The sequence below is a fragment of the Erpetoichthys calabaricus genome, chromosome 17 (genome assembly GCF_900747795.2).
Source record: "Erpetoichthys calabaricus chromosome 17, fErpCal1.3, whole genome shotgun sequence".
Lineage (NCBI taxonomy): Eukaryota > Metazoa > Chordata > Cladistia > Polypteriformes > Polypteridae > Erpetoichthys > Erpetoichthys calabaricus.
The window spans coordinates 56,659,757-56,682,617 of NC_041410.2; the positions used below are offsets into that span (position 1 = coordinate 56,659,757).

At 36.5% G+C, this 22,861-nt stretch overlaps 2 protein-coding genes across 4 annotated transcripts in view; one reads left to right on the forward strand and one right to left on the reverse strand.

Moving 5' to 3' along the window:
• alpk3a (alpha-kinase 3a) overlaps positions 1–9,760 on the reverse strand; it is a 134,620-nt gene extending 124,860 nt beyond the window's left edge. The window contains exons 1-3 of one of the 2 annotated variants that reach the window (XM_051920310.1): positions 9,585–9,757; positions 8,977–9,299; positions 6,335–6,373 (exon numbers count right to left, since the gene is read on the reverse strand). In XM_051920310.1, the coding sequence (XP_051776270.1) occupies positions 6,335–6,373; positions 8,977–9,137 (200 nt within the window). In that variant the 5' untranslated portion in view covers positions 9,138–9,299; positions 9,585–9,757. Of the gene's footprint in view, positions 1–6,334; positions 6,374–8,976; positions 9,300–9,584 lie in introns of both variants that reach the window. The other variant, XM_051920309.1, reaches the window with a different exon arrangement.
• A 2,306-nt stretch (positions 9,761–12,066) lies between these two features.
• malt3 (MALT paracaspase 3) overlaps positions 12,067–22,861 on the forward strand; it is a 143,548-nt gene continuing 132,753 nt past the window's right edge. The window contains exon 1 of one of the 2 annotated variants that reach the window (XR_007933726.1): positions 12,067–12,377. The gene's annotated coding sequence lies outside the window, so the exon portion shown is untranslated. The remainder of the gene's footprint in view (positions 12,378–22,861) is intronic. The other variant, XM_028822870.2, reaches the window with a different exon arrangement.

Consider the following 22,861-nt stretch of genomic DNA (forward strand, 5'->3'; position numbering starts at 1 on the left):
TCCTGACTGAAGGGCACAGGGAAGATGATAGTGTATGTAAGCCCTTGATCTTTCGGCAAGCAGGTGACCTGAAGCTGCCTTGTAATTGGTTGCTTTCAGATTCACCTATTCCTTTCCACATCTAGAGGCCACTATATGATTGATAGATATGTATAATAGATAAGTGCTACTTCAGTTTTTCTCTCCAAAAATTGTGCCCCTCACCCAGATTGTTTTCACTAGCTGTCACTGGCTTACACTGCATTTTCTAATTTTCCATTCACACTTCCAATATTCCATGTCACAATTCCTTTTTCTTAACATTTCTTAATAACTGCCACTTATTCATCTCCCTTGTCAACAGACAGCCTTCTCACAATGCATCAGGGCTGACAAAAATCATGTTTCCCTGCCTATAGTTTAACCAGATTACCAAACTTTCTATTTGACATAGGCAGGTGGGGGCAGCCACGAGGTACTACGAGCTGTACCCTGCTCATGCTTTGTATCTCTCACCTTTGTACCTGATCATGAGGGAAGTATTGGAACAGAAATTTTCAAGGCTAGATGCACTTCCTGATGCCAACATACTTTAGTTGTCTTTTATAACATAATTTTAATCCACATCAAGGGGAAATTAAATGCCATAAAAAATTTTGACCACCAGGAAGTGCCACTGAGCTCCCAAACCCACCAATACACAAACACTAACACAATTATAAATTCAAATGATGGTTTATTATTACAAACTGTGAACACGTGATGTAATAATCATATAATTCTTCTTTCTCTACCTTCTCATTTCTTTATCTCTCTCTCTCTCTCCTTCCTCAATACGGTCGTCGTCCACTGTCTCAAGACCCTGACTGCCCATATAGGAAGCTTTCCCTCTATTATGCCGGACCCGGGAGTACTTTTACTGTCACTGCACCAACAAATGGAGGCAGTTCTGGGTCCGGGGAAAGTTCCCTGAATTGAGGACCATTCGACCTGCAGCTCACCCTGGCAGCATGGATAAAAACCCAGAGGGCTGTGCTACAATACAAATCCCAGCCTGCCTTGGACTATCACTTATTGTGTCGGGGAAAAAACAGTTTGCATAATTCTCCCTCTATTCTTCCAACAAACTGACATCATTGCCAAGTAATGGTCCATGAACTATTCTGACCAAAACGGCAGACCATGCCTGATGTCCATCACAGACATTATCAGTAAAGCATTTTTATTACATATTCACCAGTATGTAAGTCAATTGCAATAAAAAATGAGATATACTGTATGTTTTGATTGCATACTTAAAGATATACTGTAATTATGTGTCAGTCCTGAAAATGAAAATATTATCTCCTTTAAAATGAACTGAAAATGAAACTCAAATGAAATGAGTTCTGTGCCATTTGGCATGTGTTCACAAAGGCACTAACAAAAACAATAAAGATGATGAAAAATTAATCTAGTCTCCAGCAAACATCTGCAACATTGTTTTATACAATCATACATCAATTTGATAAGTCTAAAAACTTTCATAGTTTGTCATGTATTATTATTATCTGCTGTCTTTAAAACTTTTAATATTTCTGTCTTATAAAAAGATGTTATCTGGAGAAGAGTGTATGCAAATCAATATTGGATAAAAGAAATAATTTTTACAAAATTCTTCCTGACAGCAAGAGAAGCTTTAGAATATATCTTGAAATGAAAAGCATATGTAGTGCCAAGGTTGGAGGATCTGGCACAGCTGACAAGCAGCATGGATCTGGTAATAAAAAATGTTGTTAAAAGTAAAAAAGCAATGAGTGTTACCAAAAGAAAAAACTAGTATCAAAGCCAAATCATGGAACAAAAATCAGAATTTCAGAGCCAAAAAGTTTTAAGAATGGAGATTGTAAGTAAACTTGCAAATGAATTTACAGAATATATGTGCAATCTTGGCTTATGATTCCGAGTCTGCCCAAAAAGCACTGCATAATTTTTAAAACAATACAGTACTTTAAAAGTAATCAGTAAATCCAAATATCAAAATAACTATAAACAAAAAGTAAAAATGAATTCTCTATTATTCAAAAACTAACAAGTTAGCACAGAGTGAAGAAAAATTTATCAAACCTTGAATAAATTAAAGAAAGGTAAACTGCAGCAACATCATAAATCTTGAAACAAAAATACAAAAAAATCTCTCTCTATTATCAATTCTGGATTGTGGACTCTAAGTTTTGAAATTTGACTTTTGTGAATTTTGTTTGCTTTGATATTTTTTGTATTTTTTATATATTGTCCTTTACTCTTTTTGCATTTTTTAGTTATTATTATTTAACTGAATTATGTAAAAGTTTTATTTATGTGGCCTGCATTGTTGACAGTTTTTCTTCCTGCTTATGATCAAACTCACATCTCAATTTTATTTTTAACATATAACAAGTACCCCCATTATTTCTGTTCATTTTTGGACATGGTATCACCTCAGATTTCAGCAACATTTCTGTTTTCACTGTATATGTTGCCATAAAAAATATTTTAGAAACATAATGTCAACTTTCATTTATATGGCGATAACAACCAACTTTTTTCATTTATACCAACTGAACCAACCAACTGAAAAATTAAGTTCCTTTAGTGGGTGTTAGCAATACTGAGTATTCTTAAGTTCACACATTTTAGTTTACTTAATACAACTAAAATATACAGCAGATGTTATGTCTGACATGAATTTAATCTTTAATAATCCATTTTCTACATGTTGTAAAACCTGCATTCTCCAGTTTAGAAATATTTCAAAATTAATGTTGTTTATTAAGTTACAGAATCTAAAAACTTTGTTTCAAGCAAAATTTACAACTGAAATTACTTATGGTCAGAACCATAATCATAACTTAATACGTTTGTCCATAAGTCCAGTTCTTAAACCATTTTACTCGATTCCCCATGGTTTACCTTACAAAAAGTATTAAGGCCACATCCAATCCAACATTTGAATCAAGACTGTAAAACTAGTTATTTTAGTATATTATATTGTTGTTAGAACTACTGCTTATATTGCTTTATTAGAATGCTCTTGAGGTCGGCACGGTGGCGCAGTGGGTAGCGCTGCTGCCTCGCAGTTGGGTGATCTGGGGACCTGGGTTCGCTTCCCGGGTCCTCCCCTGCGTGGAGTTTGCATGTTCTCCCCCGTGTCTGCGTGGGTTTCCTCCGGGCGCTCCGGTTTCCTCCCACAGTCCAAAGACATGCCGGTTAGGTGGATTGGCGATTCTAAATTGGCCCTAGTGTGTGCTTGGTGTGTGGGTGTTTGTGTGTGTCCTGCGGTGGGTTGGCACCCTGCCCAGGATTGTTTCCTGCCTTGTGCCCTGTGTTGGCTGGGATTGGCTCCAGCAGACCCCCGTGACCCTGTGTTCGGATTCAGCGGGTTGGAAAATGGATGGATGAGAATGCTCTTGAATAACTTGTAGACACTGTATTGATTGGTCATTACTAATTTATTATTCTCACCTATTTTAAACTGAAGCTATTTTTGATCAATTTCCAAATGCAGGTGGCTGAGTATATCTTGTGTTTATGTATGTATTTCTTTGTATTGTACATTTTGCATATTTCTGTATTTATGCTTCATTGTTATGTTTTGAGTTATGATAAATGTGTTTCAGTCATACTATATTTGTCTTTATTGTCTAGCTCACTGGTCTCTTTAGTAGAAGAGTGCTTCTAAGAAAAAAAACAAATGTAAATTAAATTGACTTTGAAATAGTAGAAAGTGACATGAGGAGAAAAAAGTAATCTTCAAGCAAAATGTGTAAATAATGAATTCACAAAAGAATATAGAGTTTAAAAGTCTTCAGTCTTAAAAAGATTGATAATTCATATCTAATATCAGATTCAGCAAAGAGATTATTTTAAAGAGTTGGGTGCACTAGCCATAGATAAATCATTGAGCCTAGATTAGTTATTGCTTTGTGCTCAGAAGAGACCAGACAACTGTTTGTACTCCTATGACATGAATATAAAATATATCTTCCAGGAAAAAGGGAGGCATTAATTGGAAGATGGAACAAAAGTTATTTTAATTTTAACAAAAAAACAGAACAAGGTAAAGATGGATCATGGTATCTGAAAAGTGTTGTGCAAAATACAACAGACAAACTCATCAATTGTTAATTGTCATTATAAATATTTTCAAAATAATATAAATCAGTGGAATCTGCACAGCTGAACACTCATTTGGAATACTGTGTGTAATTTGGGTTACCATGCAATATGAAAGATATTGATGCCTTCAAAACAGTTTAAAGGAAAAGAAACACATTTTATTTGTCAGATAAAGATAACTCAATTTCAAAGGAAAGTCTGGGGAAAGTAAAATCAAAACCATAAGAGCAGAAGTATAAGTGGAAATATAAAGAGATACTGAAATTAACAAAAAATAAAAATATAAACATTTTTAGAGTTCTTTTTATAATGAAACTGTATAACATGTAAGACAGTGGTAAAATAATGGCAAGAAAAGGTAAAACAGAAATGAAGAAATTTGTCAACATGGGCTTACAGTGGATTCACAATATATTCAGATCCCTTCACTTTCTGTACATTTCGTTTAATGGTAGAATTCATTTTAAATGGATAAAGTTGCTATTTTTGCCAATATATCCACACTTAATAACCTGTAACGACAAATTGAAAGCATGCTTTAAGAAAGGTTTGAAAATGTAATAAAAATCAAAACTGATATTTCTTATTTCTTTTAAGTATTCAGATCCTTTTCTTTGGCACTCCAAATTGTGTTCAGGCGCATACTGTTTGCTTTAATTATCCTTACAATGTATCTAGCAATTGATTGGACTCCACCTGAGGCAAACTGAATTGAATGGACATAGTTTGGAGAGGCATACACCTGTCTATATAAGGCCCCACAATTCACACTGCATGTCAGAACAAAAACCAAGAAAAAGAACTTTGGAACCACTGGACTCTTCCTGGAGATGGCTGCCTGGCCAAACAGTAACTGGACAAGAAGTGCCTTGGTCAGGGAGGTGACCAAGAACCCATTGGTCACACTAAAAGAGCTTCAGAAGCTCTCTGCTGAGATGGAAGAACCAGGTGTTTATAGTAGAATGGTTAAATTGAAGCCACTCCTGAGTTAAAGTTTGCCAAATGGCCAGAGAGCATGCGGAAAAAAGATTCTCTAATCTGAGGAGACAAAAACTTTTCTAGAGAAGACCAGGCACCTGCCGAATACCAGCCCTACTGTGAAAAACTGAGTTGGTAGCCTCATGCTATGGAGTGCTTTTTAGCTGCAGGGACATGGACATTGGTCAGAACTGAGGGAAGGATGAATGCAGCCAAATACAGATAGGTCCTTGCAAATGCATTTGACTTAAGACTTGGATGATAGTTTCAGCACAACAACTAGCTGAAGCATACAGTGAAGAAAACACTATAGTGGCGCTGGGACAAGTCTCTGACAGTGTCCTTGAGCTGCCCAGGCAAAACCCAAGCTTAAACCCCAATGAACATCTGTGGAAAGACATGATGATGGCAATTTACAGACCCGTTCCATACAATCTAACAGAGCTTTAGAGGATCTGCCAAGAAGAATGAGATAAACTGCCCACATCCAAGTGTGCAAAGCTTGCAGAGACTTTCCCAAGAAGACCTGTAGTACTAGGGTGTTGTATTTTGCCAATGGTCTTCTATAAAGTACTGAATTAAGGATCTGAATACTTACATGAATGAGATATTTCACTTTGTGTAGATTTTCACTTTAAGCATAGATTAAAAAATGCCACATTTATTCATTTAAAATTAAATCTACAACACAATACAGTGTGCAGAAAGTATAGTGGTCTAACTACTTTCCCAATCCACCATATGACCCCATTTACTGTGGTATTAATTAAAATTTTTAACAGTTTGTGTCACTGTACTATACTTGTATTCTATTGCCAAAGGAATTTTTGTTTCATTTCCATTGATCGTTTTGTGGCTTCAGTTTATTAACTAATAAAACACTGGGCAGTACTGAAGTGAAAAACAACTACAGTATGTGTAAAGTCTATTTTTTTCACTGAAATCACTCGGCAAAGGTTTCACTTACAGAGCTGTGTATAAACAGGTAACAGAACCATGCCCCAAAAGTCCCACAACTTACACTTTAAATCTAACTCATTTGTTATTTATGATGTTGCTTCTTCAGGAAAGTGCTCTTAATGTTGATGAAAAGTTAATACAAAGTGATGCTCTCTAAATTCAAGGAATCAAGTGTTCAGTGTTTTACATACTGCATTTAGTTTCTTCTTTCACAGTGAGTACATAAAACTTAGTATGAGTCAATGTGTGTTAGTTGAAATCAAGTTTTAAAAATATTTACCTCAATGACTTGTAGTGCAAATACCTGTGACTTGAATAGCTAAGCAGAAAACAAACAGAAGCAATAAACTGCACAAACATTCCAGTACTATCAAGACAGACATATCAGCTATTATAGGCCAGGAAAGAGAATGAACTAATTATTTTAAAGAGCAAAAAACATACAATATTATTTTATCCTTCTCTGGTTGGTCAACTCTGAACTGCGTTCTTATGAAATAAGTAGTCTTTTGGACATAAAAATGAATTTGTTCAAATGCTTTGCATTCACACAATGAAAAAAGCACTTGTAATAGATGGTATTTAAATTGCTATTTGATTTACACAATGTTAAGTACTGAGAGGCAAAGAAAAATAACATATTTTATGACATCTGATTACTTTCTCACACACAAAAATTTTCCTGAAAATCACTGAAAATAAAATAAGATCTCATGCAATGCTCTGTTTTAGTAAAATTCAAGTCAACTGCTTAAAAACTAATTCAATTAGAAAAGTAAGACATTTGAAGTAGTATGCCCCTTTCACTTCTGTTTGTTGCTATTTTGTTGTACCTGTAAATGAAAAGCCCTAATTACTTTACAGTATATTACATGTTACTATATTTTATTATGAATTGAACCAGTCACAGTATGCACAGTAACACTGTTCTTCAAAAAGCATATATAATTACAAAATGAGACAATTTACAATTCTATTTTAAAATAGAGCTTCAAATTTATTATATTTTTAAAGAAAATTAAAATGTGTGTGCCATATGATCTATCTAGTTTCCTGTCTAACACACAGTTTATGTTTATTGGCCTGATGTATTTGCTTAGTATGTTACTAGATAAGCCTGTGGCAGTAGATATTCATTCCAGCCAATTTCTTAATTTGATATCAATCCTTATTGATAATTGAACTCAGATGGTTTGTTCCACTTGTCTGTTTCCACTTTCAGTGATTAATTCTGGTATAGAATTTTAATTCTTTTTGAAATTGTACAAAATAGGTTTACTGTCATATATTTTAAGTGCACTGGAATCTCTTTGACAGCTCACATGTCTTTTTTGATAATTTTTTGTTAAGAAGCTTACTTCTTCCTAGATATCCATGAACAAATTACAAATAACACAATATCTACTGCTAACCGGTTATTCACATTTTACATGTGTGTTTATAAGGTGTTAACAAAGCAAGTAATAAGCAAAATGGAAAAGTTCTATTCCCCTCTAATTAACAAACAATTGGTTGACTTTTCTCTAAGAAGTAAAATGTACCTTGTTAGGATTTTTCAAAAAGGCAGAATAATAGTAGGATTGATTAGTTCAGTGTCTCATTAATTAGCATGTTGTATTAACCATTAGAGCTGGTTTCGAACCTAGTTTTGTAAAATTTGACTTGCTTGTATGGAATGTTATTTGATTTTTATAACTTCAATAAAATTTAAAAAGAACTGGTTCATAATGTTAAAATGAGTTATTAACTGCAGCTTCCCATGACCAGCACTTGCCACCCCTGGTCTACACCCTATCAGCTCACTGGTTTCCGTTGCCATTGATTAGGCTCTAGCTCCAAGGTAACCCTAGGTAGGTATACGTAAGTAAATCAATTTAGTAATAAATTAATTGATAGATATAAGAAAAATAAGTCTGAACAGGATTTTTTAAATTAGGCAGGTAACTTTATATAACACACACTGTTAACCTGAATATGCACAATGGTGGACAATAGCTCCATTCATGTTGATTTTATAGGTATCATCAGGCTCAAAAAGCAAACACTGTCACCCATTGTGTTCTTGGCAAATTAAATCAAAAAATGAAACCAAAAACTATGAAAGTTATTTTTAGATTTTGACATGTTTATTATATTATATAAGAGCTGACTTAGCAAAGCAGCCTGAGGCAGAGATGATTTTCCTTATATGATGCATTTCTACTTGTTTGTTTTTCAAATTTTTCGCACAGAAGAACAGGCATTGTTACTTCCTGAGACTTTTACATAGTGCACAGAAGAACAGGTATTGATGCTTCTTGAGTTTTTTTATATAGCGTTCAAAGCAGATGTCTTTATGTAACTTCTACTTTCTTCTTTCAAATCTACTGTGGTAATACCTGCTGGAAGGTGTGGGATGTTGAGATGCAATGTGAAGTTGAATAATATTATGCATAACAGTCCACAGTCAGGGTCAAATACACAGCCATGCCTTGGTATCTCAAATCATAAGATCATGACTCTGGGGTTTGTAAATCTTCTAAACAGAAACCCATCTTCAACTTTAAACAAAGCAGGTTTTTAATATCAATGCTTTTGAAACAGCCACTGGCTCTTTGAGACCCTAACTTTTTTTATCCATCCATCTACAGTACACTATATATGTATTTTCTAAAGCCCCATATTCCAGTTCAAGGTCACCATGTAGCTGGAGCCTATCTTAGCAGCATCATGTGATAGGCAGGAGCCAAACCTGGATGGAACACAGGTCAGTTGGCCACATGTACACTCAAACACTGCCAATTCAGAGTTGAGAATCCAAAGAATAATAATATATAAATAATAATTCAAGCTCAAATAATGTATATATCAATCTAAATTCTTTAAATATGTGCAGATAAACAAACATACTAATTATGAAGTATAAAGTATAAAATGAATTACCTGTTTTCAGGTCTCACATTAAGCAGGTAATTGCAGCTGTCTGGCCTGGCACTGGGAGGAGGAGGAGGAGGTGGTTCTTCTCCATTTTGAGAATTAGAACTATTGAAGGAATACCTTGCATTCCCTGAGAAAGAGCGAGTCATTGGCCTCCTGGAGCCCATTTTTACTAAATCAGTTATCCAAAAATTAGGCAGAATAAAAATTACAAAAAGATAATGGAGCTCTCCAAAAACTAAGATTTTTTACAGTGAACAAAATATGTAATCCAGCTTGTAGAGAATATCCAGATAAAGGCAGCAATAGGTTTCCTAAGCAGATGACAGCTGAAAAACAAAATTATTTACATGGTTTTTATAGAAAGCTTCTACTGAGGGAGCTGGAGAAGTTTTGTGCATGATATTACCATTCTCAGGCTCAGAGCTTCTTTCAAATCAATAACAAGGAGCTTTTGTGGAAGTTTCCCATGCACCAGTTGCTCTAAATTTAAAAATAGACCCCAGATCCAAACAATAGGTTTACCATAAAAAGCTTTCCTGAGACATGATTAAAAATTTGTTTACTTTTCACACAAAGCACTGAAGAATTCTAAAAAATGATTGTTCACTCACCATTTCTTCTTTTCTTATGATCTTTTGAAAGTTGCCTGTAGTCCCAGAGTAAGGCACTGCAATTGTCAATCAAGTGTGAGCACGCGCTGTTTGACAGGGTATTTTTAGTTGGGCCACAAATAGGCACAAGTGCACATCACATTTTCCAAAACTTCTTCTCAGACCTTAGAAAAACGTCTAGAAAGCAGAGGTAAAACAGACGAAGGCACACAAACTTAGAAAGTTTGAAATTATCCAAAGACAGATGCTTAGAGCAGAAAATGCATGCAAGATCCAAGCTGCACTTTCTCGTGGGATACAAAGTATGCTGAAAGATATTTGGACACAGAAAAAGTGTTTCTTCATGAAATGTTTTTCTGTGTCATAAAATGCAAGGGGATTTGTTTGGTTCTCTGTCTGTGAGCCCCTGGCTTGTAGTAGGAGTTTGCTGGACACTTGGAATGAGCTCTGCCTTCTCATATGATATTGTCACTCAAAGTTAGGCCACCGCACCCGAATGTTCTGTAATGTGAGAATTAATGCAGTCATCCAGTCACATTGGCTTAATTTCCAAACATAAAAGTGGTTTAGTTACAGTGACCTATAAGACCAAAGGACACTAAACAACCCAGTACCTTTGTAAGCAATATAACCATTTCTTTGACAACATTTGTGGGGAATGAAACTGTGTACAATATAACAAAAACCTGAAATTGCTATTATGTACTATGCTGCATACTTATCTTACATGGAAAGAAAGGAGACATCTTTCTCTATATAAACCTAACATTATAACATACATAAAAGGAGCTTTTACTGTTGACAGTTTAATTTATTTGCTTATTCTAGAGAGTGGTCTACTTATTGTAAAAGGCATAACTGCAAACCCTATCAATGGCAAATGAAGTGGAGTAAGTAGGAGCAAATGAAGAACTGTTTTACTTCTGTCTGTGTTGACAAACACTGCTTGATTTCTGGCTGAAAAACACTTTCTGTTATAATAATAATAAAAAACTACTTTTTCCTATGTAACACCCTTCTTCCTATACTGGTTCAAACCTCAGGCCTAGATACAAACCTTGCTAGTGTCTAGCCTGCATTATTTTGTTTTATTATGTTATGCAGGAGTATTTAAGTGAAAAACATGGTAATAAAAAACTACTTTTTCCTATGTAACACCCTTCTTCCTATACTGGTTCAAACCTCAGGCCTAGATACAAACCTTGCTAGTGTCTAGCCTGCATTATTTTGTTTTATTATGTTATGCAGGAGTATTTAAGTGAAAAACATGGATCACTTTAGTAAATATATTTTTTAAAAACATCCAGTGTCTTGATTGCACTTTTATTTGTTGTTTAATAGAATGGTCACTTATCACTATTTTTGTGTGTTTTTCTATTTTTTCTGGTATTCATTGGTGGCACAATGCAACCCTGACCACTGGCCTGAGTACAGTATGCTGCAGCCACATGTCAGTGCTGGCAAGATGAAGAGAATTCCACAAGCGTATTTTGCTATTAGTAATGGAAATGCTTCTATATAATCACTTAGCTTTCCTAATATCCTTTTAAGCTGTTGCTCTCACAAGCCCTATGATTAGCGCTTGCGTTTATTGAGGAGTACACATAGAAATCAAGGACTGTTTGTCGAGCATTTCAATCTAAAAGTGGAAACATTTCAAATTCATTTTCTAGGTAGTGGAAGCAAGCTTCTTTTATCCATCCATCCACCCATCCTCTTCTGCTGATCAGATGTCGGGTCGTGGGGGCAGCAGCTTGAGCTTCTTTTAGTTGTAGCAAAACTACTTTCACCTGGAAGCAACAGCACAGTGCAAAAAAAGGCATACAACAAAAAACAACCTTAAATAAAGTGTTACTTTTCAGCTATAATGCCTCTTGTGTTCTGCAATGGGCTGCTGACCTGCCCAAGGATTGTTCCTGCCTTATGCCCAGTGTTTACTGGGTTAGGTTCCAGCATTTCCTTGTCCCTGCTCTGGATAAGCAGGTTTAGAAAATAACTGGTAAGTTGAATGAATGAAGTTTCTGACTGACATATTGGCCAACACAAAAATAATGAAAACAGAATCTTTTCACGTCTCATCATACACTGGACAGACAGTTGCTCAAATTTGAGCATCCCAATCTCAGCATCTTCACCATCTCTGCCTACAAGTCACCTCTGATCAAACTTTTTTCAAGAATAAAGTCCAATTCATGCTCAAGCCTGTTTTACTTGACTTTAGGAAATTCGCATTCATGCATATTTTGGCAAGTGTCTAATTTTCTGGTTTGCTTTAATAGACCTATTTCAGCCTCAAAAAATCATCCTCATATTTTTAAAGTATTACCTGTAAATATCTGCAATACTTGATTTGTCTATTTAATTTCTTTACTATTCATTTCGTATGGTAGTCAGGAATGCGGACCTTTCCTTCATTGTTTGTTTGTTTCTAGGCGATTCTGCTCCTGTCTTTCTGATTCTGTTGGGGTGTATTACGGCAGGAGGAGAAGACTTTCGTTTCGTAAAGTAAGGAAGTGCAAGTCACAAGAAACCCGTGCTTTAGGACCCAGCGAGCACACGCTCCGACCAAACTACGGAAATTTCCATAAAGAAAACTAAACGCTCTTGGGTCACAAGCTTCCGGGGATTTTCCAGCATTCCACTACACTCAACGTGCACAAGTCGGTTCAGTTTCTTGCCATTTAATATAAAGTGACATGGAATATGGAGCCAGAAATGGAGCTGACGACTTCGTAGTCCACACAGAGTACATTTCTTCGGATAAAAGTTAATTATCTCATTAGTTTCAGTCAGGTAAGAAAGAGCGAGATACGGTGGACGGAAGAGCTTCCTTATTATTAAAAACATCGTCGATATTTGTTGCAGTTGTGCGCGCGGAGATGTCGTTAACAAGCCCGCGTGAGTCGCGGGGCCGATTAGACATGCGCAATACATCATCATTTCCCGGCTGTCGTAGGATTTTCTTGTGGGATACACTGTTAAGAATCTTGGTGAAGGAGCTTGGGCCACTTGTGTGGATTGTCGGTGAAGTGTTTGAGTATGTTGTTAATCCTTACAGGGGGTGCACCCGAGGCTGTACTATTAGTATAACAATGTTCGCACCAAGCACCGTTACGGGGCTGTTTTATTACACTATGGATGAAAGTACATTGTAGTTCAAAGTCGTAATTAAACCACCAGTCAATAATAGTCGTAGTACATTGACAAGCAGAGTCAGAATATAAATCAATTAATTGAATTTACGCCGGAGTAGACAGAGTAAGACAATGGTCACATTAGTATCAAGATGTAATACCTGTCAAATACTACAAGGGAATAACATAAACAGCGCAGCAGTAAAGTGTTGTGACTACACACAATTAACCCTTCGCTATGTTTGCCTTACCACGTAATTAAAGGATGACTCAGCCATAGGTTACATGTGGAATAAAGAATGAGTACCTCAATCTGGAAAAGATTATCGTTAGGACAGGTTGCAGACTCCTACACAATTGTGGAGCTTGTGAGAGTGTTAAATTAATATACATGAATGAACTGGGTAGAAATGTAAACGACAAGCTGGGTAATTTTGCAGGTGATAGATACCAAGCTAGGCAGATTGTCAGATAATCCAGGCGACGTTGAATCATTACAGAAGGACTGGACTTGGGTAATATACAGGATTGGATAAATTTGTGGCAGATGAAATTTACCGTAATGTAAATTATTCCAGGTAGGTAGTTAAAATGTTAGATTTGAAGGCACGGTCGGTCTGAAACTTGGAAAACACCCCTTATGAGAAGGACTAAGGAGTTATCCTGGACACGTCATTATCCACCTCCAGGCAATATGTTCTGAAGCCATCAGGAAGCCTAACAGAATGTTCGGTTATACCATATGGCACAATGTGTAGAGTACAAGTCAACAAATGTTAAGATTAAGCTTTATAACACACGAATGTGGCCTCACCTGGGGTTCTGCTTGCAGTTTTGGTCTCTGGGTTATAAGAAAGACATAGCAGTGCTAGAAGATGTTCAGGGAAGAGTAACTAGGCTGATGTTAGGACTTCAGGGTATGAGTTATGAGGAAATACTGAAGAAGTTGAACCTTCTCAGTTTAAGCAAATGGAGGTTAAGAGGTGATTGAACTGTTTAAAGTCATGAAATGAATTAGTACAGTGAATCAAGATTTACTTTAAAATGAGTTCAGGATGAACAAAGGAACACAGTTGGAAACTTGTTGAGCGTAAATTTCAAAGAAACATTAGGAAGTTTTTCTTCACACAGATAGTTACAGACACATGGAATATGTTACCAAGTAGTGTGGTGAACAGTATGACTCAGGGATGTTCAAAACTAGACTTGATGTTTATTTGGAGGAATTAGGTGGATGGGATTAACAAGCTTTTTTGAGAAGAATGGCCAGTTCTTGTCAAAAAACTTTATAATGGCCCAGTGCTCTAATGGAGGTCTTACAGGAGGGCAGTCAGTTATTATGGGTGCAGTTGATGCAGTAGCGTAGCGTGGGTGTCAGCCGCCTGGGGAGGAGGAAAATTCCGCCGCCCCCTTATTTAGGTATGGTTCAAATTTTTACAAGATATTATTATTATTTATTGTGAAATTTTGCTGCCCCCTAAAAGTGCCGCCTGGGGCGGCCCGCCCCTGCCGCCCCCACTACGCTATGCCACTGAGTTGATGTTCACAGCTGCAGCCAGTTAAAATTAGGAATTCAATGCAAACTTATTATTATTTCCATGAAACTTTGCCTTGATTTTTTAGCTACTGTGTTTTTAACTATTTGTGCATATGAAATTGTACAAAAATGAGCATCATGGAATCAATGATGCTTAGAAGAATTCAAACTGGACCACGTTTTGAATGTTGGATGCTTACTGTTTATTTCGAGGTTAAAGGGGGCAGGAATGTCAAGAGAATCTCAGTAACCAGAATAGGAAAAGTAACGTAATATTTGCTCAGGTATAAGTGGAACTTGGTTAAATGTAAGCAGGATATTTTCAGATGTAGAATCCTCCAGTAGTATTTTTAGCAGCCTGGGTCTCCTATTGAACTCCAAAAGAGAAAGAAATGTCTGCAAAGATAAGTCCCCTTCTTGATCGTTACAGCAAGGCAATTTGTTGTATGGGGAGCATCTTTTTTAAAAGTTTTATTTCTGTAGCAAATATGGCAATTTGGTAATAGAAGCATCACACAGTTTCTTTGTACATACAGTATGTTGATTTTACATAGTCACTGATGGTATTAGGACTTGAAAGCAATGTCCTGGACCTGATCCAAAGAATATTAGTCTGCTTATAGTCAATCAGATATCCAATATGTGTAGATATAAATTATAGTTAGTATAGTTGAAACTTAAATTTAAGTTTCAAAGCTGTTTACTCAGACTCCTGTTACTTCAGATGCTGTACTTCCAGGAACAACCTGTTCCTGTTTCTTTATTAAAGCAGAATCCATTGTCATGGGTGAAACAGGCAGTTTTTTTTCCTAATGTGAAACGCTAGGCATTTTTTCAAATGAAGCAAACCTAATGTATGTGAGATGTAGGTATTTCCTGCTTTTACCAATGAAGTATGAAAGAGAATGTTGCTGAACCTTTGCTTGCCTCTGGTTTGATTTCTGTTTTACTTATCAAAAATCACGTGTCCTTTTTCTTAAAAAAAAAAAAAACTACCTTGATCACTGAGATTATTGTTTTTTAAATTCAACTCTGTGTGCCTTCATTATACCTGTTGATTGTGAGTAAACAGCACTTGACATACATTTTATTTATATTTGTCTAAATGTTAACTGGACATTTAACAGTGTGTATTAAACTCACATATGGAAAAGAGCATATTAAATACCACTATAAATATATTATCTGTACCTTTGTGCATTGTTGAAATATTACATGGTGCTATTCTTGTAGAAATGCGTGCATCAGGATAGTTTCCTTATTTTTGTTTTCATGTACATGAAACTGGAAATTTTTTGTGTATTTATATTGCAATGAAAAAAGTCTGGCAAGCAGTATTGTCATTTAAATAGGAGATATTTCTTTCTGTTTATCATAATCCTTTCAGATGGTGATAAATGCTTTCAAGCATGGCATACCATCATCTTGTACAGCTGACACATAAATACTTGCATTTTCCAGGTATATTTATTTTTATCTGAATTCTTGTGCTCAAGTGCAGGTAACATTTTTAATTGAAAATATTCAGTGCCAGACAAGGGAAATTTTGTTCAGGCTCATATTTGTTAAACATATCAAAACTAGTAATTAGTAGTGATAGATATTTTTCAGAAATGCAGTAGTATTTGTATATCCTAATATACTGCAGGATGTTTGAAATTTGCTGAAGGGTTGCAGTCTACTGGAAGAAGAAGATTAAGTACTGATTTTCAAACTTAGCTTTTTAAGTTAAAGTCTGTATAGCACTAATTTATTCTTATACCTGCTGCTTCCATCACAGCAAAAGTGTTTTAAAATACCTGTAATTGAGAATGACTCTTGCTTTAATGTCCAAAAAACTGAAGAATAGCAATAATTCTCTCATGACAATCCAAGTGATTTTTTTCAGGAGCAGCCAAGAGTGAAATAATACTATAATTCAACAGTCAGTCTTGCAGCATAATGAAAAAGTAACCTTTGAAATATGGAGTATTTTTATTGGGGCTTTAGAGCAAGCTCTTCTTCCAAAATGCAAACGACTGTCTTCTTGTATAACAATTTTTCTATCTGAGTTACTTTAAAAAGTGATGCAGCTTAAGAAATGTAGTGAACATGCATTCATCCCGTATTTTATCTGGCATTAGCGGCAAACATATATGTGCTGGGATTTTATAAATAGTCTTCAAATGACCACATGAGAATATAACATTGAATTAACAGAAGTACATATTAATTTGTGCTTTAGATAAGAATCTGTATAGTTTGTTTAAAGCATCCTTCTGTGTAATAAATAACTAGTGTGAATTATAGCACACTACCTTTTATAAAAAATATCCTTAACTTCCTGTTACCTCTGTACTTGCTGCTGGGATGATCCACGGGAAGGGATCAGAGTACATCTATAGTTGTTGCCACTTGCTTACTCCCTTTTTTTGTCTTGGGGAACAGAACCTCCATGATGACATACGTATATAAGCAGTGGGTGACACAGTTCTGTATTTGTATAAGCATATATTTCAACTCAGCAACTACTGTCAAAATGTAAGAAGTTTTGCTTATCTACCGGTAACTTCAACAATTGTCTAAATGTTTTTTTTTCTATTAAAACACCTATGTATTTGAGGGAATGCAAAATAGTCACAAAAATTTTACAGTAGGTTGATCATCTGTGTTCTACTTTATTATTTATAAATAACTTATTAATTGTAGTTTGAGTTTGTAAAGTTTGATTCTATATTATGTTGCTATGCTGGTTATACTTGCCTAAAGTGAACATGACTCAAAAGCCTTTTGCCTTGTGCATGTCAGTACCATTTTCAAAACTGTAAACTTATTTTTTCTCTCCACTAAAGTCTTTGCTGCCTCAAATCCTCAAATTACACTTTATAATGAACTACACACTACATTGTTAACTGATATTTAGAGATTATTTTGGTTACTTGCTTACCATGCATTTGTTTCCATGTCAATTTTTTTGCTTGTTTTATTATTTGAAATATACAGGTTGCATCAGTTATTTTACTATTAGTATACAGCAATAGACTGAGATAAGTGTTGCTAACAACTTAATTGAAACAATATAACATTTTTCTTCTCAATTTCAAATTGTAATTATTGTAATGTTTGTCTTTGGTTTTGGACTTCAAACTCTGAAATTATGAGTTCAAGCCCTGCTACTGACACTGTGTGAGCATGACAAAGTCACTTCACCTACCTGTGTTTCATTTGTAAAAAAAAACAAAATGTAACCAATTGTATCTCTTAAATGTCATAAATTACCTTGGATTAAGGTTTCAGCTAAATAATAAGTAACAGTGATAATAGTAATAATCTCATTCAGAACTTACAGTTGACGGAGGGCCTTGTTTACTACAAGTACACAATAATAATTAAACAGTTTGAAACCAGAAATGCTGCTGTGCTTTTCATTAAGATTTTGGTTTTAAAATTAAAATGTTTTCATATGTTCAAATTTCATATGGGATTTTATCCATCCATCCATCCATTTTCCAACCCGCAGAATCCGAACACAGGGTCACGGGGGTCTGCTGGAGCCAATCCCAGCCAACACAGGGCACAAGGCAGGAAACAATCCTGGGCAGGGTGCCAACCCACCGCAGGACACACACAAACACACCCAAACACCAAGCACACACTAGGGCCAATTTAGAACCGCCAATCCACCTAACCGGCATGTCTTTGGACTGTGGGAGGAAACCGGAGCGCCCGGAGGAAACCCACGCAGACACGGGGAGAACATGCAAACTCCACGCAGGGAGGACCCGGGAAGCGAACCCGGGTCCCCAGGTCTCCCAACTGTGAGGCAGCAGCGCTACCCACTGCGCCACCGTGCCGCCCATGGGATTTTATAATTTTCTCATTTTTTAAGATTTAATAGAAAAATGTCATTTGCAATTTTGCATTTAATGTTTTCTACTGAGTTTATGCACATGAAAATGTTTTTAAACAAAATCTAAATTAATCATAGCAACCTTCTTGAATTCATAGTTTAGTTATTATTACCATGTATGTTTAGCAATAAAAATACACTCTCTGCTTTCATAACTTTAAATTTTATATCTGTGGAAGGGAGTATGACACTTTGCAATTTATAATGGATGCATTTTGCAATAGTTACACTTTGAAATGAATAAGGACACTTTGTGATTTGTTTAGACTTTCTTCGAGGTGTTTTTGTATTTCATAGACATTTTCATACTGATACTGTTTGAAATTGACACATGTACATTACTGTGCAAATGTTTGGGGTTATCCAGAGATTTTAATGTTTTTGATTGAAATTGATGCATTTTATTATTAAGATACCATTAAACTGATTTTAAAACACAGCAAAGGTATTACTAGTATTTATAATCGCTGTTACCACTTGATTACTGATTTTTAATTTATTATTCACATGTGACTGCAAAGCCTCATTTTCTGCAGCAATTTATTCAGTGCCATAATTGTAAATTCCCATAGCTTATTCTTAATTAGTCATGTTTACATGCTAATTGGTTATTAGAGAAGCCTTTGTAATTGCATTAGAACTTCTGAAACCTGTTACTCTGTTCACTTGGGTTGCTAGGTACTGGAATTTCTAAAGTTCAGTTCTAAATTATTTTCATTATTAAGGCTATTACATGTGACAGACTACCAAGAAACCATACAAAGGTGTCTGTTACTGTCTTGAGAGAAGAGGGCGAAATAGATCTAACCGGTACAGAAAAAGTGGGGAAAGGCCCAAATGTACTGTTACATAAGAGGATAAAGACATTGGAATCTGTAGTTTGATAAATAGACACCTTACTGATCCACAGCTTATTCTTTAAATACATGCAAATACCAGTATCATCCTCTTGGGTTGATGACTTTGGCCTTTCCTTTCTTTTTTTTATCCTGGTTAGATCCAGGTTGCCATCTTCCCTCAAGACAGTAATAGACGACTTTTTGGACTGTATTGTTAAGTCCATTACATAAAATCCAAATAAAAATCCATTTTAATTCCGGACTGTATCACTGAGGGGGACGAATACTTTCACAAAGCAGTGTATGTTTAATACATCTTGTTAGAAGGGTTTTCAGCTGTAGACGGGTCATCTGAAGCCTAACGAGAGCCCCATATCTTTTTGTAGTTCAAATTCACCACCCCGACTTTGAGCACTGCCTTTATGAGAAGATGGATTAGTTTAGAATCATGACACCTGGGGCCTCATGTATAACAGTGTGCGTAGAATTCACACTATAACATGGCGTAAGCACACAAGCGGAAATGTTCGTACGCACACAAAAATTCAGATGCATAAATCTGTGCGAACGCCAACTTCCACGTTCTTCCGCTACATAAATCCCGGTCAGCATGAAAAGTAACGCATGTGCACGCGCATGCTGTCCCGCCCCAACTCCTCCCAGAATTACGCCTCTTTTAATATGCAAATCAATATTAATAGCCCTTAAGCTCAGCCTTCTGTGAAAAGACAATGGCAAAAGCACGAGGGAAAATAGAAGAATTTCAGCAAATACCAAGTGGAGGCAAGAAAAAACATACTATTTGTTGGTCTAAACAGTGGTATAAACAACAAAAGGAAGTTGATCAAGTGACATAGCGTGTCGGAGAAACTCGAAAGCTCAAGTTCACAAAGTCGCACAATACCCGAAATAAAAAAGAACTTGTCACATATCAAAGTCGCCGTGAAAAGGCGAGTTGTAGCCCACCATCTGAGTGTCATATGAAAGCTTATTAGGGTACAGAGGATAAAAAAAAAAGGTACACAGTGGGAAATTTTCACTTTAATCACGTAGTTTATTTTGTCATTAAAGAAGAACATCATAAACTTCATCATAAAATCGTTAAATTTACTAGTTTCTCAAATCCCATCGTAACTAAAGTAGCACGTTAAATGTTTTGTTTTGTATTTGATCTTCTACGTGCTCTATGTGTATGAATCACTATGTGCTTCTTAAACGGGCTTTCTCTTCCTCTGACAGGACACAGAATCCATTACATTCGTAATATTACAGCTCTCTGAATAATTAAAATACTGAGATGTATATGTGATATAATTTTCATGAGGATAGGAGTTAAAGCATGTTATTAAATATGGGAACATGGTGGCGCAGTGATTGTTCATGTCTCATGCAAGATGCTTGTTGCGCCATGCGCGACCTTTGATGAAATACTTTATTGTAGCAGTACTGTCTCTTTCAAACATACTAACCCCCAATTCCTGTCCTTACTTTTCTTTCTCCAAATACCCAATTGCCACACAATCAGTCTCTGTAATAGATGTTAAGCCATCTGTAAGCTTAGAACGCCGATTCTTCAAAACTTTTAGATAGATAGATAGATAGATATTTTATTAATCCCAAGGGGAAATTCACATACTCCAGCAGCAGCATACCGATAAAGAAAATATTAAATTAAAGAGTGATAACAATGCAGGTATACAGACAGGCAATAACTTTGAATAATGTTAATGTTTACCCCCCCCGGGTGGTATGGAAGAGTCGCATAGTGTGGGGGAGTAACAGTCTCCTCAGTTTGTCAGTGGAGCAGGAAAGTGACAGTTTAAGTTTAAGGAACATTGAAATATCTTCTGTAACAGATAGGGGGCGCTGTCGTCCCCTTGAACCCTCAGACCACTTGTCAGACACCAGATAAAAGTCCAAGAATGAATTTATTATAATAATAAAGTGCACAAAGCAGCTCCACTCCACAATACTCCACTAATAATCAATAATACACAATCACAATAACCAATCCTCTACTCCCAGCAGCTCAGTCACCCTTCCTTGCCAACTCGGCTCCCTGCTGGGATTTCCCACAGTCCTTTTAAAGTCCTTGACCCGGAGGTGTTTCTGTCCCTCAGTCCATTTGACTTTATAACACTTCCGGGTCGGGTGAAAAACTCCTTTTCTTCAGCCCAGAAGTACATTATTTCCTCTGTCCCTGTGACTAGGACGTGCTTACGGGTTATATGGAAAATACAAGTCATTGAGCCTCCCTGCAGCGTCCCCTGGCAGCCCCCACGGTATCCAGCAGGGCTGTGATGAAAGACTCCAAGTTCCATGATGCCCTGCTGGAATTCGGGGGCCCCTCCATGTTGCAGGGATGGCTTCATCTGGCGGCTTGTGGGTATTGGCTGGGATAAGCTGCCAGCCATATTCCACACTTCGTAGTATGTGTTTAATTATTCTATCTATCTATCCATCCAGTGTCACGTCAGCACCAGCAAGAATACAGCGCGAGGCAGGAACAATCCGTGAACGGAGCGACAGCTCCTTTGCTAGCGCTGCAGCACCGTGTCCTCACATGTTTAATTATTAACAGTATACTGTAGATTTTTTAAATGAAGTTAGTAAAGTTTTATCTGTATAATATAATAAGCATATTTTGCTGCATTTCATCTTAAAAATGATATGTCATCATATGTAAATAGGCGCTTTATAAAGTGTCTCAGGTTGTGCAATATTATAATTGTAGTGCAAGTTTACAGTAAGGTAATTGTACGTATAAGTACAAACAGTTCTACAAGGAGCAATTGATGGACTGATTGAGTGCGTTTATAGTTCTTGGGATGAAAAACTGTTTCTGAACCGCGAGGTCCGTACAGGAAAGGCTCTGAAGCGTTTGCTGTGTGAGAGCAGTTCAAATAGGCAGCATGGCTGAGGCAGCGTGTGCTTGATGCTGTATACCGATAATTGTCTTTCTGATCAGCTGCTGTAGATCTGTGATTCCACACTCAGATATAGTGATATACAGTGCATCCGGAAAGTATTCACAGCACATCACTTTTTCCACATTTTGTTATGTTGCAGCCTTATTCCAAAATGGATTAAATTCATTTTTTTCCTTAGAATTCTACACACAACACCCCATAATGACAACATGAAAAAAGTTTATGTGAGGTTTTTGCAAATTTATTAAAAATTAAAAAATTGAGAAAGCACATGTACATAAGTATTCACAGGCTTTACATGAAGCTCAAAATTGAGCTCAGGTGCATCCTGTTTCCCCGATCATTCTTGAAATGTTTCTGCAGCTTAATTGGAGTCCACCTGTGGTAAATTCAGTTGACTGGACATGATTTGGAAAGGCACACACCTAATCTATATAAGGTCCCACAGTTGACAGTTCATGTCAGTGCACAAACCAAGCATGAAGTCAAAGGAATTGTCTGTAGACCTCCGAGACAGGATTGTCTCAAGGCACATATCTGGGGAAGGTTACAGAAAAATTTCTGCTGCTTTGAAGGTCCCAATTAGCACAGTGGCCTCCATCATCCATAAGTGGAAGAAGTTTGAAACCACCAGGACTCTTCCTAGAGCTGGCCGGCCATCTAAACTGAGCGATCGGGGGAGAAGGGCCTTAGTCAGGGAGGTGACCAAGAACCCGATGGTCACTCTGTCAGAGCTCCAGAGGTCCTCTGTGGAGAGAGGAGAACCTTCCAGAAGGACAACCATCTCTGCAGCAATCCACCAATCAGGCCTGTATGGTAGAGTGGCCAGACGGAAGCCACTCCTTAGTAAAAAGGCACATGGCAGCCCGCCTGGAGTTTGCCAAAAGGCACCTGATGGACTCTCAGACCATGAGAAAGAAAATTCTCTGGTCTGATGAGACAAAGATT